The sequence below is a fragment of the Durio zibethinus genome, chromosome 23 (genome assembly GCF_047325235.1).
Source record: "Durio zibethinus cultivar Kanyao isolate XHJ-2024 chromosome 23, ASM4732523v1, whole genome shotgun sequence".
NCBI classification, from domain to species: Eukaryota; Viridiplantae; Streptophyta; class Magnoliopsida; order Malvales; family Malvaceae; genus Durio; species Durio zibethinus.
This window is the reverse complement of record NC_143184.1, coordinates 4,569,384-4,587,031: the sequence shown is the minus strand read 5'-3', so window position 1 is coordinate 4,587,031 and position 17,648 is coordinate 4,569,384. Positions and strand designations below refer to the sequence as shown.

The following is a 17,648-nucleotide window of genomic DNA, read 5'->3' as shown; positions in this document are numbered from 1 at the left end:
AAGAATATCTGGCTTCAAATTGTTTTAGGCCAATGCAGAAATTCAAAGTTAAGCCAACAGGTTTATCACTTCACTATTTGGGATTTTGCATTGGTTTGGTTAAACATGATTTGAATTGTGCCAAAATAATGTAAATATGTCACCATTCGCCATTTGGGATTACGATGATTGTTTTTGCCCCCTTTTTATGATTGCATTATTCTCACAATGAGGGATCCTACCTTATAGTTTTGAAACTAGACCTAATGAATGAAGATTCTGTGTCTCTTTGATAACTTTTACCATGACCATAATATTTATACAGGCAATCAGAGCCAACTGGCATTTCTCGAGTCTGATGATGAGTTTTCATTCAAACTTCGGTTTGGTGTTTTTTACAGTGTAAATTGCATCAAGTTGTTTGATGCTAAATGGAAAATGTGGTTAGATTTTGATTGCAATGCAGTTGAAAGTTGCTGTTACCCCACAGGTCTGGAGCTTCTCTTATATGTGCTATTTGTAAAGAAATGAATATAACTAGCTGCCTCTTGATGATTTGATATTTATGCAGCCTCGTCATATTTTTATGTAGTAATGGGAGCTTCTCCAGTTCTACTTTTTCCAGGCACCACAAATCATTATTACCATATAATGCTCATGCTTGAGGACTCTTTTGAGGAGCTGTAATTGCCGCACCTCGTTGCTCATTCTAGCAGTTGGATGTCATCTCATGCTCTGGCTGACTAATTTCAGTTACCCTTGTAATCAAGAGGAAAAAAAAAACCATTAGATCAACTCCTATCAAATTATCAGGGCATATTTTTCTAATCATGATCAATTCTTTTTGATCAAATTTTGAGGCTTTTCTTACATATTAACAAAAATCTCCCAAATTAAACAGGAAAGCAAGCAAAAATAAAAATATTAAAAGAAAAAAAAAGATTATAGGACGGGGACTGAGACACAAAGATAAGAATGTCGGTAAGGTTGTGATATCATCCGTTCAATTTCCTGGGACCTCCGTTTAGTGCTGGATTTTCTCTGTGATGGATAATCATTTGCTGGAAGATTGATTTAGACGTCTTATAAATAAGTTTCCCTTCCCTGAGGACGGAAATCGACGAGGGCAATTTGTCTAGGTGTGCGTTTCTCAATTAGGTCCTCGATTAGGTACCCAAGTTTAAGATCTCGAAATTCTCTCTATTAGGCAAAATTTTTTTTCTTTTACAATTTTAAACCCTGTTCCGCTTTCTCTGATCACTCTGTCTAAACGCAAAAAAAATATAGCGAATGAAATTTGAATTATTTTATTCCAAGTGGCATCCATGCCCTCTCTTTCCGAAGTTGAAAGACGAAGATGCCCCGGTACCGTACTCGTGTCCGTCGTTGCTGTCACTTAGACTGCGCCATGCCAAAAAGGGTATACCTTCAATTACAAACATCAAAGTAAGGGGCGTTCCGAGAATCGAACTCGGGACCTCTCGCACCCAAAGCGAGAATCATACCACTAGACCAAACGCCCAGTCGGCAGTCCAGGGGAATTTTTATAATATATAGAAAGCTCTGAAGACAATTTATTAATTAAATTATTGCAGATTTGCAGTAAGGAAAGTAGTTAAAAGTCTCATAAAATTACGTAACTAATTTTATGAGTAACTTGATTCCTTTACGTTGAAGTTTCAACCAAAAAGAAAATGCCCTTCTAGCTTGTTCACCAAAGGCGCTTTACTGGCAAAGATATTTTCTTCTGTCATGTTAGGAAAGTCAAATACGCTAAAGATAACAGTTGACGAGTCCCAATGACAAGATTACCCTAGCAACTTTACTAAGCCTTTCTGTTCATTTATGGTTATATCATAGGTAAAATCAAGTGAATTTGGTTCAATCAATGATACATTTTTGCGACAATTTATAGCGATATCTTTCTTCTCTGTCTCTTTTGTTAGTGGCCCTGATTTGGCAGAAACTCAAAATGGTTTACCCATCTTCCCTCTCACTCTCTCTCCCTCTTTCCTTTCTCAAACGCCATAGCATGTTCAGGATTGGATTAAGGTTTGTCTCTTTTTTCTTTTTTTTTTAAAGTGTATGGGTCTTCTTCTTTTGCAGTTCCGAGTCATTTTTGAGTTACAGGCAGCTCCTGTGTTTGCACAGCTCCTTCATCTGTTGCACTGTTTTTTTCTGGGATTCTTTTCCTCTTTTATTTTCTAGTGTAAATGTACAGCTTATTTTTTGTTTTGCTATTGTGAAAACAGCAGAAATGTCTTCATATCTAGAGCTTCACTTGCTCAGAGCTTTTTAAACAGGGAACTGTCGACACAAACTGGAAGGTATGTCAATGTTCTCAACTCTCAAATCTCAATCCTTCTTTTTCTTTTTATTCCAATTATTGGTTGTTATACTCTTATATTATTGCATTTTCATTATTTTACCAGCTAAATATAAATTATTTAGTAGAGATCTAATGATCCAGACACAAGCTCTGGAAGATGCCATCAGACGGGAGGGACTATGCCCTTCTAAAATATTTGACTAGTTCTTTGTCGGCCTAATATATATATATATATATTTCTTATATTTACAATTCATAGAAAAAGTACAAAAATGAATTAGACAATCATTTTTAATTAAAAAAAAAACTTTAATTTGTAGTGCATCATATTGAAATGAACGTACTTACAGAGTTTAAAGCCGTTACAACTTACAGAGTTATGGAAAGGCCTGAGGTGAAGGTCCAACCTAACTGCCAACTCCCTCGGCCTTTGCGTCTGGATTCGAGTTGGGCAATGTGTGCCAGTATGCCAGTTTTATAATGTATAAACATTTTAATTTTTATAAGTTAGTTTGATCATAAAATAAATAATCAAAGGCCTACTAAGTTTTCAATTTGAACCCATAAAAAATGGTTTTCTATTTAGTTTAGTAGTTCAATTATATTGAAAACCCAAATAGCTTTAATTATCCTTTATCATAGTAGATAAATGTGGGCCGTGTCTTAAATTGCTATTTTTTTCTAGTAATACCCGCCTTTTTGGGCTTGAATTGGGAATTCCCACTAGACTTTTACAGTGATTTGTTTAACTAATTAAAGAATGCACGTCTAAGCTTTGAAGATACCGATGGAAAGATAGCATTTGTACATCTTCTTTGAATTTCTACTACATATAAGCTACAGTATTTAGTTTGTTAGGTTGCTGTAATTAAAATATTTCATTCTTTGTATACTGCTATCAAAGCAAGCTAGAGGGCAAAGTAGCATTAATCACCGGGGCAGCAAGCGGTATTGGCAAGGCAACTGCAGCAAAATTCATTAGTAATGGTGCCAAAGTTGTCATTGCTGATATTCAACACCAACTTGGGCAAGAAATAGTGAAAGAACTTGGACCCAATGCCACTTTTATTCCCTGTGATGTAACAAAAGAATCAGATATCTCTGATGCTGTTGATTTTACCCTCTCCAAACATAAACAACTGGATGTTATGTACAATAATGCTGGGGTACCTTGCCATACTCCTCCTAGCATTGTTGACCTTGACCTTGCTGCTTTTGATAGAGTCATAGCCATAAATGTGAGAGGAGTCTTGGCTGGGATCAAACACGCCTCACGTGTGATGATCCCCTGTAGAACTGGCTCCATTCTGTGCACAGCTAGTGTCGCAGGAATGATGGGTGGACTAGCTCAACATACTTACAGCGCGTCCAAGGCTGCTGTTATTGGAATTGTTAAGTCCATGGCGACAGAGCTATGCCAGCATGGAATCCGCATCAACTGCATATCACCTTTTGCAGTCCCAACTCCTTTTACAATAAACGAGATGAGCCAGTATTATCCACACGTTGATGCTGAGCAGCTTGTGAAAATGATACATAACTTTGGTGAGTTAGGGAAAGCAACATTGGAACCGGATGATGTAGCTGATGCTGCACTCTATCTTGCATCGGATGATGCAAAATACGTTAGTGGGCATAATTTGGTGGTAGATGGAGGTTTTACATCATTTAAGAGATTGCAATTTCCTGAACCAGATAAGGTGCAGTAATTTTATAAATGCTGCCCAAAGGATACATTTTGAATAATGTGTTGTTTGTTTACTTTGAATTATGAGCTAATTGTGCGAGCCTAATTACAGTAGTTGATTGTTTGTAAAAACTTAAATTGACATTTGCGGTAAGATGGATGTGGAGTTGGAAAGATTGGTAATCCCTTTAATTATACTTAAATTTAAAATACCGTCAGTTTATATTTTAAAGGTATTTTGGTATGTAATAATAAATAATAATGTTAAGTATGTTGGATTTTTTGCACATGTAACTTGGTCGCCCAAATTATGTTTATATTTATAGGCCATAATTTATTAATCTAGTTGTTTTTTTTCGTAGTGAAAAAAATTTTGCTGCAAGGTTGACATAACTCGTACTTTGAGAGTGGACGCTACAAACTTGGGTGTTCTATTTTTTCTTTGCATTTGCTTTATTATGGCTTTCTGCTACAGAATTTTATCCTTAATGAGTAATGTTCCTGGAATTTATTATAGAAGAGGAATAATTAAGAAGTCAAAAGTTTCAATGAGAATGCAACTTTGTCTCATGATTCTACCATCTGCAGATTTTCCAATGTAAAAAGAAGATTTGTAGGTACAACAAATCGCAGAAAAGAGTTAGAAAAGAGTTAAAGACAGAGTGTAACTACAAATCGAACTCGAAGCACTACCAAGTTTAATCAGTAAATAATGAGTAATTACTTTCAGGCCTTCAACCCGATCAACAACTCAACCTACAGCCGATCTATTCGTTGGATAATCAAGTTAACTGCTGCATTGGCAGACGAGAATGCGCCATGAAAACTTTCCTGATAAGAAATTGATTCTAGTTCTCTAGCCATCTTCAAAAGGATCTCACCGATGTCTGTTTGTTTCTCTAACAAAGATTGATAGTACGACCGGGCAGCAACCTTGCTGATCTCCACGTTTGTTTCCTCCGGGCAGTATTCATCATCCAACCATTTATGAAGGGTAATTCTAAGCCATTCAGATTCCTACAAATGGTATTATGATAAAGTAGATAAATTAATTCTTTTAGCACGAAAGAACTTCACAATTCATTCAACAAGGCCATGAAAATTGCAAACTAAGAAATCAAATGACTTTAAGCTACGAAATGGAATCAAGTAATTTCAAGATTAGTAAAAAACAGTATTTCCAATTATGAGTAGTAAAATGAAAGTGAAATTTCAATAATGGGTACCTCCATGGCCTTGGAAGGGAGTAACCAGTGGTCTGGAACTCTCAGGTCTTGAACTAAGGTTTCTGGGTCTTGTCCTTGCTGATTCTCTCGTGGCTCTGAAGAAGACTGAGATCTTAGAATAATGAGCGACCTTTGGATTCTTTTGACTGGAAAATTAGGGGTTAGTATTGAAGGGGGTTTCCGAATTAGCGACCGACGGAGGTTTTCGGAATTTGAGATGGTAGCCGTTGCGGTTGCAAAGGAGAAACATATGGATTTCATTGCTTGGTTAATTATTCCTATTTTTCTGATGTTTGTGTTTGGGAATTCCTTGTTTCGCGAAAATGGAAAACGGGGATAATTTCTCAGTTCAGTTGATATTGACGGGAGTTTGTCAGTTGGGAAAAGTAAATATTATCCACTGTCATTTTGGGATAACAAGTCCTGTGAAACGACACCGTTTTGGTCTAAATTATCTCATTAATACTGGTTATAAAAGCCAACGAATAATATATATTGGTACCCAAAAAAAAGGAAAAAAAAATTATGTATATATATTTGAACCCTAATTCAAAAGAAAAATGAATATTGAACCTTAAATGCGGGTCTTCAGCCCAAGTGCTTAAACATAGACAATCTGAAGCTGCGAGGCAATAGTGAGAGACCATTTAAAGATAGTTATAGAAGTTCTAAGCAGTAATATATATCAACAAGAAGCGTATTAGCTAAAGATACCCATTGGCCATTGCCTTATTCCATAAAATCCATTATCCATATTTGACGGACCCTAAACAAGGCGTGAAAGCTCATAATCCATATGTAATGTCCATGGCAGCATTCAGAGATGCAGTATCCATAGACTGAATCTCTTTAAAAACAACACAACTAAAAGAACAAAAATCTCCATTCATACAGTGTGCATTGGCATTATTCCTTCGCATAGGAAAGCATTAAACAGACCTTACCGATGATTTAAAAGACTTCAGCAAAGACCTTTTAGTGAGATGTTGGATTTGGTGAGCTCGGATTCAGCCTGTCGATTTCTTCCTTCGGGAGGATGACTATCCTTCGGACCTCACACTGAAATTTCCTGTAATTGCAATAAGATCTCGTTAAAGCAAATGTTATAAAAAAATTGATGACATACATTCTTTTGGGAGTTGGAGAATGGGTTGTTTTAAATAGAATTGTGTTTTGTTTTGCACTTAACTGCCATGGGTAATCTCCAATCAGCATCATGTCTCCTTCATCATCAGTATAGGTTACATGCCAGCCGCTGCTTCCATCTATCAATCTTCCTTTAAAATCAAACATGTGATCAAGCTCACAGATGAGGTCTTCATATCCATCAAATCGAGTGAGATCAACTGATCTTCCAAGAGCAGTTCCATACTTGAGCACCTAAAAGATAAAGGAATATGGTCTCAGAATCAATTTCAGAAACAATCAATGTATAGATAGTTCAGGTTGCAAAAAAGGAAAATCTGGAGAACAAAGAGCCATGATTGCTAACTCCATACGAGTATACGACATCCAACAATCAATATGCAATTCAACTTAAACAAAGAATTACACCTAAACCTCCTCATTTAGAAACGCTTTACCCATTGAGTAACCATTCCTGTCGAGTGAAAGTTACCTGAGCATGAAGAAAAAAGAATGCAAAGCAGATGGATTTTCATTCTTGCGACCACGGAAAAGGTGGAATTATTTAGAAAAGCAGAAGTACCTTGGTGCAACTCCGATTGCTAACAGAGCAACAGTTGTTGCAGTGCTTGCTAGATGTAACCATTGAAGGTTCTGAAACACTTGACTGAGATGTTGGATCGATGGAACAAAGACTTTCAACCTCACTAGAAGTGAGAACTTGTGGTGAAGGGAGCTCTGGTGGACCATTAACTAAATTTACTCCAAAAAGCATGTATCTGTGACCACCATTTGGTTCGTACAGTGAAGTTTCATTTTCATTGTTTAGTTCCAAATTTCTCCATTTCTGAGAATTGACATTTGGAACTTCAACTTTTCTTCTAGCAAGAGAATCATCACGAACTCCATAGGAGGAGGATGTTGGGGGCCAATTATTTTGAAGACCCAAACTTGCTACTTTTCCACCTGTAAAGAGATTTGTGCCGCTGGTAAATTGATCAAATGAATTGCAGATAGGAATCTGAACCTCTAGTTGATTCTCCATCTGCTGTTGCATTGAGGCCCAACCAGGATTTTGTGGGAGAAAATGCGGTAATGGTTGTCTTAGTGCACCCGATTGATTCGCATCTGTGTCACTATCTTCTTGACCTTGCATGACTCCTGAGCTACTTTGAGATTCATATTTGACTGAACCATGCCACATTCCTGGTAAAATGGAAATTATCGTCAGTAGCTGGAAAGACTGCCGACGATAATATAAATCTGTAAAACTAATATGATCATATTCCAGATCCAGATCTAGAGGGATCTCCTTAAACAGTCTATCTTGAATCCAGACAAGAATATAGATAACCCACCATTCATAAGCAAGCTAGAAAACCCTGGGGATGATGCATCATCAGTACGAACCCTCTTTTGTTGATGCAGAATGGAAGGTTTCTTCTTGTTAGTGAATTCCATTGGAACAATGTTCCAAGGACAAACTCTTTCAGGATGCAAAATTTCACCCGCTGTGGGATCCCATTTCACCTAAAATTGTAGAAGTTCATGAATAGATTGAATATATAAATATTAAATTAGAAATGGGTCATGCAATCATGCATGCAAAAGAGCACATGTTACCTTCAGACATCTCCATTCAGAATTGGGCCACCTAATATGATCTACATCTTCAATGCTGATGATAGTGCCGAGGGCTCTGGTTTTAAGATGAGTGCATTAGGTTAAAGGGAGCTGGGAATAACATGCTTCAAATAATCCAATAATATGCAACTAACTAGTTGTTTATTTGCTAGGTTTTGAAATACTAAAAAGGAAATTAGACCAAATTGTAGCATTATGCCATTCAGTTCTGTGAAAGATTATGATAAAATTGTCCACAAATCATAGGGTGGGTACCTTTGTTCCACACATTCTTCGCCTTCAAATTGCATCCTAACTCTTGTCCCAATGCAGTAGTCAATTTCAGCAGACTTCATATACTGATCAAGTGGGATGATAAACTCAGAAGAACTTGTCCTGCAAAGATGCAAGAATTAATGCCTTGCTCTTTCAGTTCCAGTGTGAGAAGTGAAGTTTTATAATACATTGAACTTTGTGTTAGAATGTCAAAACTTACCAAGGACGGTAGTAGACAGTAAACATGCTTCTGGTAGAAAAGGCATGGAAAGCGCTGGCAAGTATGCCATGTCGCATGCTGTGGCCAGATATGACGGGTATTGATGTATTGTTCAGTAGTGTCATTGCTCGACGAACTCCGACACGAAACTCTCCATTTTCCCCTCTAGAGAACAATCATTTCTTCTTGTAATTTTTGTTTTATTCATCACTTAATATAGCATATACCATAAAACCAACATTTTAAAAAAGAAATTCCTTCATAACTTCCCAAACACTATGTCCGTGTAAGCATGCATATGATATATAGCTAGACTTATGTCTAAAACACAAAGCATGTAGGAACACAAAAAGGAAAAGCTTGTACAGAAATGTGGGCACTTTTTTTTTTTTTTGGGGGGGGGGGGGGGTGGGGTGGGATGGGATGGGGTGGTAGGGAGAGAGAGAGAGAGAAAGAACCTAAGAAAGATAAATGCATCCCCAGCAACTAGCTTCTTTGATGTCACAAATGTACTCCAACCACTGCTAAACAAGTGCCTTTTTGGCTGACCTACATTTGATGGGAACAAAGTCCATAAGGAAACTAACTATATGAAATAGGTTCCAAAAGAAACAAAGAATAATGCAAAATCATCCTTTCTAAAGAACATTAGGACAAGCTGCACTTCATACAACTTAATGCAAGTACGTGAAAATTTCATTCGCGAAAACTAGGGGCTTCTTTTCCTTCTTTAGCCCTTTCTATCAATAGAATAATCAGAAAGTTTCAACCAATAGCCCAAATTTAAGTTAGTATTTCAATAATCATGGCACTCAACCTAAGTGCTTGAACAATCTTCGTCTATAAGTACTATGTTACTTTAAGACAATATGTGGATATTTTTGAGACATCCATAGTTACTTTCTTGGTGCAATGAGTTGATCATGGTAATGCTTAAATATCCCAGGTTTAAAATGTAGATTAGTGGTAGAAAGATTATGGTACCACGAAAAATATGGCGAAAGCACCACTCAAAACCATGCAAGTCTATTGCGACCAATTCCTGCTGTGGGGTTTGCTGAGACATGTCCTGCAACAATATGCATAACTTAATAATTCATGAATGATATGGCCTGTTCAGATCAGTTAAGACTTCCCTGATGCGGTAAAACCGGTTCCACAAGTGAAAGAATCGTGCAGAAAACCATAAATATATAAGCCTGAAGACTGGAAGTCACGAGTCTGCAGGCTATTTCTTTTCCACAAATAATTTGATTACATGGTGGACTACCAAGTTACATGATTCTGCACCCTTTGTTTGAAGAACAATTAGTTTTAAGCAGCTTCTTAAATGTCAAGTATCTAATCTTCAAAACTTCAAAAGTATTATGTTTTGAACATGAATGCACAAAAAAGACAAAAGAATCACATAAAAATACCAACCAGGGGTGGAAGACACCCATCATCAACATGTCGCTTTGGAATAGAGAATCCACCATGTGTGCTTGTATCAGATGGAGTCAGTTTCTTACTAAAGAACCGTGAATAAGCATTCTGAGGTAAAGCTTGATAATTTCTATGCTCCACACTTAGCTCATCTTGCTGTTAAGGCAGGAAAAAGCATTAATCATACAAAAGATTTAGGAAAAAAATGAACGTGAACTGAATCTAGTTGCTACATCATCTGAATGCATCAAGCGAATTCCCCTCATTTGGAAAATAAAAAGGATAATTACCTAGGGTGAGTCTAAAGCAAAGTAAATAAAATAAAGAAACTCTTAGCATCTTAACGTATATCTAACCTCTGCCTCAGGAAGTAGCACAATTTGTGCAAAGACCTCATCTGTACCAGGTTCTGCCTGAAATGACGCAATGAAGCATTATAAACAACTTATAATGAGCTTGCATAGTTACATGCACACAACTAATTATAACCTCCCGAAAGGGTAACCCGTCCATTTTTTCCAATTAAAGTCACTAGGAGACAATAAAATGTACATTTGCGGGGGATACCTTAAGCAGAACATGCACCACTCTGCAGAGGATCTTAGAAGGTAAATTGTAGATGGGCATTTCCATCGTCCCATCTTCCTTCATATATGCCTCGACCTGCATCAAAAGCTTAATCATCAAATATACAAATGAATACACAAGCAAATATTTATCAATACAATTTTTTTTTATCAGACTCAGGACCTCTAACTTTTTCTTTTCAATAAAACTATAGCTCTATTAGTGTGCAAGTGTAACTGGGAAAACCAAAGAAAAAATTGCTATTGGAAAGAAAATCATCCCAGTTTCAATTCAGATTATACTTAGTAATTAGTTTATTCAATAAAGAAGATGAACTTCCTATTCTAATGTCATCACACATATCTTACAGTAGTATTGTGAAATCAACTTTATGATTATGATTTTTTTTTATACTTTACATAATGGGATGGGTCCATTTTTCATTATATCTCAAGTTTTAAGGGGAAAGAGAAAAGCCTTAATTAATCATTGGCTTAAGGAGAATAAAAAATTTGCTTAAACGGATGGAGAAAAGAGCAAGTTATAAAGGGGATAGAACCTGTTCCATGTGACCTTGAGGGAAGTACAAAACCTTTTCTCCAGTGCGTGGCACATAAACTGTTGGACCCGCGCATGCATGCCATAGTTTAATATACAGATCATCTTTTTCTCCTGATTTCACGACAAATCAAGCCACAACCCTCAAAACAAAATCAAACAATAGTACCTCAAAGCACAAAAAATACCAAAAAAAAGAAAAAGAAAAGAAACCAGTTCTGCTGATCAGTGATGAATAAATTGAAACATAGGGGACCCGTTCTACAGATTAAAGAGCCTAGAGTTGGGACAAAAAAACAAATGAGATGATTGACTAATTTCCACTGTATGTCACTACATATGAGGTTGAAACAAGATTCAAAAGAAAGAACAAAAGTCGATGCGGTTTATGACTTCTACGAAGAATAATCTTCACCAAACAAGTTCAAGCAAATTAGGAAAACAAAGATAAAGTATTACATCTCATAATTCTACAGTGAACAACAGAAGAAGCTAGAAGTCAAGTTTATTGAACATAGTCTTGATAAACAAGCGTTAGGATAAATAGTTATGGGGAAAAAAAAAACCAAAATTAACAGAAGTTTATAAAGGAAGGAAATAACATATTGTCAAGGGACTGATAACCATGGTTATTTGGAGGACGCAAGCCATCGACGTCGATACGTCTTCTGGAGTGAGAAGGAACCTTAGCGTTCAAACCATTCCGTTCACCACCCATCGCTCTTTCTCCTTTCTCTCTTTTTATAAAACCAAAAGATGGAGTATATATCAAAGAAGAAACCTCTATCCTTGAACAAGGAAGACGCAGCTAATAAGAACAAGGGAGAAAGAGAGGAAGAGAAGAGGCAAAGGTTTGTGTATGTTTAAATTTTGTAAATAAATAGCAAAATGACAAAAGTTGACAGAAAGAGTCCCTAAGAATCAGGCGGTCCCATGTCACCACAGAAACAACCTCTATCTTTCACCCCCGCCACCACCAAGTACCCCCCAGCCCCCTCTATTCCCCCAATTCTCCGTTTTGTGATGATTACTAATGCGAAAACGTTTTCATCGTGTGCCCAAAGTGCATGCAAGCAAGATAGAATAGAGAAAGGTGACAGTCACTGGTACCATTGTGTTGTATGTGTCTGTCTGACTGACTCTCACCCCGCATACTTTTTTTTTTTAGTTGTGGTTGGGATGTTGATCCCTGGCGATAGTTGCTACTTTAGCCACCGATAAATCCCAAGTGCTTTATTGTCCTTTCATGCACATGCATGCGCGCATCGCCTCTGGAACTCTGGCATTCTCCGCCTCTTCTTTCTCCCTTTCGAATATTTTGAGGAAGATTTAATTAAAATTATATACATGTTAACATAATACTGAATCACAATAGCATTAGTGCATTAACAAATAACAACCGTTGATTTTGGATGAAGATGTTGTTTTGGCTGTGGGTCCAGGGCGTGTTCTGATGGGTCATGTTAAAGATCATGGAGTTTGGAGGCTTGGTCTCGTCGGTTATTTGTCTTTCTCTTTGATTGTGATGGCCTAATCGATATTGGGATGGGATCCTGAGCCTTGGCTTGGCTGCATGGTGGGTTTGTCTTTTTAATCATCCTTTTGGGACAAGTGATTATAGGGACCAACCACAGCTGGCTTCATCTTTATTACGTGTCCAATGTTGATCTGTTAAGCATCCAGGGGGTTGCAAGCATGCCCTCCATCTGGAGACCAAGCTGCCCCCAGATCCTTTCTACTTCTTTTGTAACTTTAAAACACATGGGATTAAATCAAATTAACATAAGACGATGTTTGTTTTTTATTCCATTTTAGTATTGTTTGTCACCACGGATATGGGAGGTTATTTCACTCCGGGGCATAAAGTAAATTTTAACAAAAGTTTATATTAAATTTACATATGATTTATAAAAAAATTGGTATAAATATTAAAAAAGTTCATGAACTAAAATTAAATAATTTTCTAATCTCTTATTATTTAATTATAATCAATTAAACTTTTAAATATATATATTTTTATCCATTAAACTTTTATTAGATAAAAATTAATTAACCGTCAATATTTATTTTCATCAAATCAAGAGTTTAATTGGATAAAAATATATGTTCATTGGTTCAATTGAATGAAAGTAAATATTTAAAACTCAATTCAATATAATAAACTAATAAAATTTTGAATAATTATTTAATTTTTATTGAAGGGCTTTTTTTTATATTTAATTCAAATAAATTATTTGCTGTGGAAATAAAACATATATCTTACAAACGAAAAGTCTATTTAAATAAATGATAAGATTAGTTTTGGTGATATTGAAATTAATTATTGAAGTGATAAAATTAAAATTAATGATTAAATATGTATTTGAATGGAGGTGAAAATGAAAAATAAACATTAAAAACATTTATTTAAAATGAATAAAAAATTATTTTAATATATATTTTAATTTTATTTAATATTTAAAAAATAATTACTTAAGAGTACACTTGAACAAAAAAGTTAATAATCTAAGTAGAAAAAGAATGTTATTTTGTAAATTTGTTAAAATTATTTTAATCTTAATAATTTTTTAAATGCATGAATAAAGTTGAGTTAAAAGAAATTAATGAGTACAAAATTGTTCAAGATGAGATGCGGTGATTCAGTGTATCCGTTCTTTCCCATCAACGGAGGTTATTCCTTTGTTGTGTAAAGATAAACCGAACCGTAACAAAATTATCCAACTAATAATCGCAGTGAATTTGAACTAAAAAAATGTTTAATAGCACTATATCGTAACTACCGGTAATTCAAATTAAATAATAATATATTTAATTTTTATCAACTTAATTAAAATTTGACAATGCTTTAGTTATATTAAACATTTTAGCAGGAAAAAAAAGCCAAAAACTGCTAGCATTTTTCTTCTTTTTTCAATACTCTACCACCAATTACTAATGGGGCAGAGTGATATGGAGCTGGAAAGGAAATGGAACAGATTTAGGTTTGGTAAACTTAAAAATAATAATAATAATAATTATTATAATTGTAATTAAAAAATTAATAAAAAATTAATATTAAATAAATTTTATTAAAATTAATATTTAAATTCATCTAATGATTAAAATTTAATTATATTTTATTAAAAATGCAATCCCATCCAAACATAAACACAGTGACTTGTGAAGGGAGAGTAAAGGACATAGAGAGTGGAGCAATAACAGTGGTGAAACGACGCGTCTAGCTCTTAACAAGCCGGCTGGGAAAGCTAAATAAGCGCCGGAGTTCAAAGTAAGTAACCAATTGAATAAAGCTACGCTGTAACGCCATTATTCTAAGCTTGGCTGCCCAACCGTGCCCGTCACGGGCTGCAATGAAACAGGGCCGACAAGCAGGCAAGTTACAGGATGGCACGTAGATACGAATCCGTCCTACGAGCTTTGTCTATTGAGATTTTCAAGTCTGGTGCAAGAAAAAATTATACGAAATAGTTTCATTACATTTTTTTATTTAAATGATGTTATATAATTATATTATTAAAAAAATTTTAATAATTTATTATATATAATATTTGATGATTAAATAGTAAATATTTATTTTAATAAATTACCAATTTATTTTTTAATAATATAATTATACTATATGATTTAAATAAAAAATGCATATTACATAATATAATTTAAATAAAAAAATATTAATGTAATATAACTGTTTCATAAAATTTTTTTCCTTATTATTTATATCATAGGTAGAGCATTAATTAATTCGAATCTAAAAGAAAGAAAATTTATGGTTACGTTATCTCTGCCTCGCGTTTTTGTTCCCTTTGGCTTCTCTTAGGCCTCGAGAAGGCATTGCAGTTGATAACCTAATGAAAAACCCCTCTTTGGCAAAACAATTATGAATGTTAGCAACAAGAAAACACTTTGTCAGAACCTTATATATACCTCGGATGGTTAATTCTCTCTTAAATAGGATAGAAAAGTATCCCAACTTATGTTTTCCGTTTCATATCTTAATAATCACAAAAATCTTTAACATGACATAAAAATTTGGATTCGAATTAAGTCTTTTCATTTTCTCTTATAATAGAGCTTTTGTTTCCATTGAAACAAAAAAATAAAAAAAAATCCCCAAATATGGGTAATTTGGACCTAAATGTCTACAATTATTTAATTATATTTATAATTATATAGAATCTTTCAAATTTTATATAAAATTTATATTTATAAACAATAAATTTTATGTAATTTTTTATTATAATTAAATAATTATAAAACTATAATAAAAAATTATAGATAAAATGCATCAGAATATTTTCATATGGAAGTAATGTTTTTTCTAAATTCTAATGCTAATATAGGGAGTACTTGTTGATTAAATTGGCGTTTTAATTGTCTATCAAGATTGTGAAATTAAACCAATTTAGATAAAGAATTAAAAACTAATATAATAATAAAGAATCATATGAAAAATATTTATATGATAATAATTTCTTCTCTTTGCAACTTATTATATGCTATTTTTATCAACCTTGGAAATTGTATGTCTAAATTTTAGGCTGACAAAAATAGCATAATTAACATTATTTTTGTGTCACTACCAATCTATGTATAAAGTGATATATATACAGTACTTTAATGTATACTAAAACAATTTATAATTTATAATTAATGTAAATGATAAAAAGATGAGAAGAAAATAACATTTTCAACTATCTAAACAAGAGAAAAAATGAGATGAGTGAACACGGTTATTTAAAATTGGAAAAAAATAAACAAAATAAAATATTTATAAATATTTAAATTTAATTTCTCTTTAAAATTTTTTTTTAAGGAAATTAAGATACCTTTATATATTTTCGATAATCTTTATAACATTTATAGCATTTTACTATTTTTGATAACGTTCGTAGATTTTTATAATCTTTTTAGTATTTTATTATTGTTATAACTTTTATATTGTTTTTAATAATCGTTGTAGTTTTTTTTTATATAATTTTTTGTAGCATTTTTTCTATAACTTTTGTTATATTTTTAATAACATTCAATTATTTTTATAATCTTTGTAACGTTTTTTTAATATAATTTTTTTAATTTTTAATAACATATTAAGTATTTTTTAATATGTGTAGTATTTTTTATAATCTCTGCAATATTTTTAATAATCTTTATAATATTTCTGATAACATTTATAACATTTTTTGAAATTTTTTTATAACTTTTATAATATATTTGATAACATTTTATAGTATATTTTGATTATCTTCATGGCACTTTTGATAACTTTTGTAATATTTTTGTAATCATTATATTATTTTAAATAATCTTTATAGCATTTTTACAATATCTTTTATAATCTTTATACCATTTCTTATAATTTTTGTAAATTTTTTTATAATTTTTTCTTTTATTATATCAATGAAAATGGATAGAATAATCCAAACTTTGTGTAGATCCATTGGGTAACGTGAATGATAATCTTTTACTCGATAAAATTTGCTTAAAATGGAAAAAAACTTTAATTCAAAAAGCTCAATATCTGTGAAGAAATCAGAAGAAATTCACAAAATCATAGAAACTCGGTTCATGTGTTTTCAAATGAATTTCCTTGCTTAAGCTGAACTGGTGAGGATTGCAAAGAAAATTGAGACTTGTACTGAATAGTGACAAAAATTATGTTGTTGCCCAAGAAATTGATGTTAGTTTTTTTAATTTCGTTATTTATTTATTTTTGTTTAGTTCGAACCTAAGCTTTCATTATTTTTTAAGAATTTTTTGTTATTAACGGTTTATTTAGATGAATGACGAGATTAATTTTAATAAAATTAAAAATAATAATTGATATGAAATTAAAATTAATAATAAAATATATGTTCGGATTAAAAAATAAAAAGACAGTGAAATAAGAATAAAAAATGATAATTAAAAACTGAACCTAAAAATAAAAATGAAAAACAAAATAATGCACAAAATTGAAAATAAAAGTGCAGTTGGTGAAATTCTTCTCACTAGACTTAAAAAATCTAGTGGAGGATTAGAGACAAACGTATCTCTATGATGCTCTCTAAACACCGTCATGATAGGATTGAAACTAACAAAAAGTGCAACTCGCACTGAAACGTCATGGGGATTTTTTTTTTTTAATATTTATTGATATAAAAAATTTAAATATTAATGAAAAGTGATAACATTTATTTTATGATATGGTGGTCAATATTTATTCAATTCAAGGTGAAAATTATTGTATGAAAATGTTTTTTCATGTTAATATAATTTAAAACTTTATCTATTATATGTGTATTAATTTCAACATTAATTAATAAGCACATAAATAATATTATTTTTTAAAAACTAAGTATAATAATTTATAATTATTCAAACAGAATTCAATTAAGCTAACATGTTCATTAAATTGTCAATCCAATAAAAATTCATCAATCCATTGTTGTAATTCAGAGTGTACACCTTTAGAATAAAAGTGAGACAATATTGTTTTTAGAAAAATATTTTTTTTTTCATAATATTGAAATTATCTAGATATACCATACTTAAGGTTGGCAATACATCGAGTCGAGACAGGTTTTTATTCGTCCCAAATCTAATATAATTTTATATTTATCAAACCTGAATTTGATCCAATTTGAATTTTATTTT

At 32.9% G+C, this 17,648-nt stretch overlaps 4 protein-coding genes and 1 non-coding gene across 8 annotated transcripts; 2 read left to right on the top strand and 3 right to left on the bottom strand.

Moving 5' to 3' along the window:
• Positions 1–99: 99 nt before the first annotated feature.
• LOC111314184 (uncharacterized) lies at positions 100–810 on the top strand. 2 transcript variants are annotated; one of them, XM_022915308.2, is made up of 2 exons: positions 100–469; positions 572–810. In XM_022915308.2, exons 1-2 carry the CDS (start codon positions 250–252, stop codon positions 664–666), a joined length of 315 nt encoding a protein of 104 aa, XP_022771043.2. In that variant the 5' UTR covers positions 100–249; the 3' UTR covers positions 667–810. The 2 variants fall into 2 exon arrangements, with proteins under 2 accessions (XP_022771043.2, XP_022771042.2); XM_022915307.2 differs by having other exon boundaries at positions 551–810.
• Positions 811–1,429: 619 nt separating this feature from the next.
• TRNAP-UGG (transfer RNA proline (anticodon UGG)) lies at positions 1,430–1,501 on the bottom strand. Its single transcript has one exon. It is a non-coding gene; the product is annotated as a tRNA-Pro (tRNA).
• Positions 1,502–1,832: 331 nt separating this feature from the next.
• On the top strand, positions 1,833–4,169 carry LOC111314181 (NAD(P)-binding Rossmann-fold superfamily protein). Of its 2 annotated transcripts, none has more exons than XM_022915304.2 (3): positions 1,833–2,031; positions 2,235–2,306; positions 3,213–4,169. In XM_022915304.2, exons 1-3 carry the CDS (start codon positions 1,952–1,954, stop codon positions 4,015–4,017), a joined length of 957 nt encoding a protein of 318 aa, XP_022771039.2. In that variant the 5' UTR covers positions 1,833–1,951; the 3' UTR covers positions 4,018–4,169. The 2 variants fall into 2 exon arrangements, with proteins under 2 accessions (XP_022771039.2, XP_022771038.2); XM_022915303.2 differs by having other exon boundaries at positions 2,232–2,306.
• Positions 4,170–4,566: 397 nt separating this feature from the next.
• LOC111314182 (plant/protein) lies at positions 4,567–5,843 on the bottom strand. Its single transcript, XM_022915305.2, has 3 exons — positions 5,795–5,843; positions 5,222–5,644; positions 4,567–5,012 (listed from the first exon to the last, which is right to left on the bottom strand). Exons 2-3 carry the CDS (start codon positions 5,480–5,482, stop codon positions 4,752–4,754), a joined length of 522 nt encoding a protein of 173 aa, XP_022771040.2. The 5' UTR covers positions 5,483–5,644; positions 5,795–5,843; the 3' UTR covers positions 4,567–4,751.
• On the bottom strand, positions 5,632–12,447 carry LOC111313060 (auxin response factor 2B-like). 2 transcript variants are annotated; one of them, XM_089752151.1, is made up of 14 exons: positions 12,126–12,447; positions 11,017–11,129; positions 10,458–10,553; positions 10,247–10,303; positions 9,888–10,046; positions 9,450–9,534; positions 8,924–9,014; positions 8,466–8,630; positions 8,246–8,365; positions 7,970–8,045; positions 7,705–7,876; positions 6,930–7,552; positions 6,411–6,601; positions 5,632–6,290 (listed from the first exon to the last, which is right to left on the bottom strand). In XM_089752151.1, the coding sequence occupies exons 1-14, from the start codon at positions 12,166–12,168 to the stop codon at positions 6,197–6,199; spliced, it is 2,085 nt and encodes a 694-aa protein (XP_089608277.1). In that variant the 5' UTR covers positions 12,169–12,447; the 3' UTR covers positions 5,632–6,196. The 2 variants fall into 2 exon arrangements, with proteins under 2 accessions (XP_089608277.1, XP_089608278.1); XM_089752152.1 differs by lacking the exon at positions 12,126–12,447 and adding an exon at positions 11,640–11,733.
• Between the last annotated feature and the right edge of the window lie 5,201 nt (positions 12,448–17,648).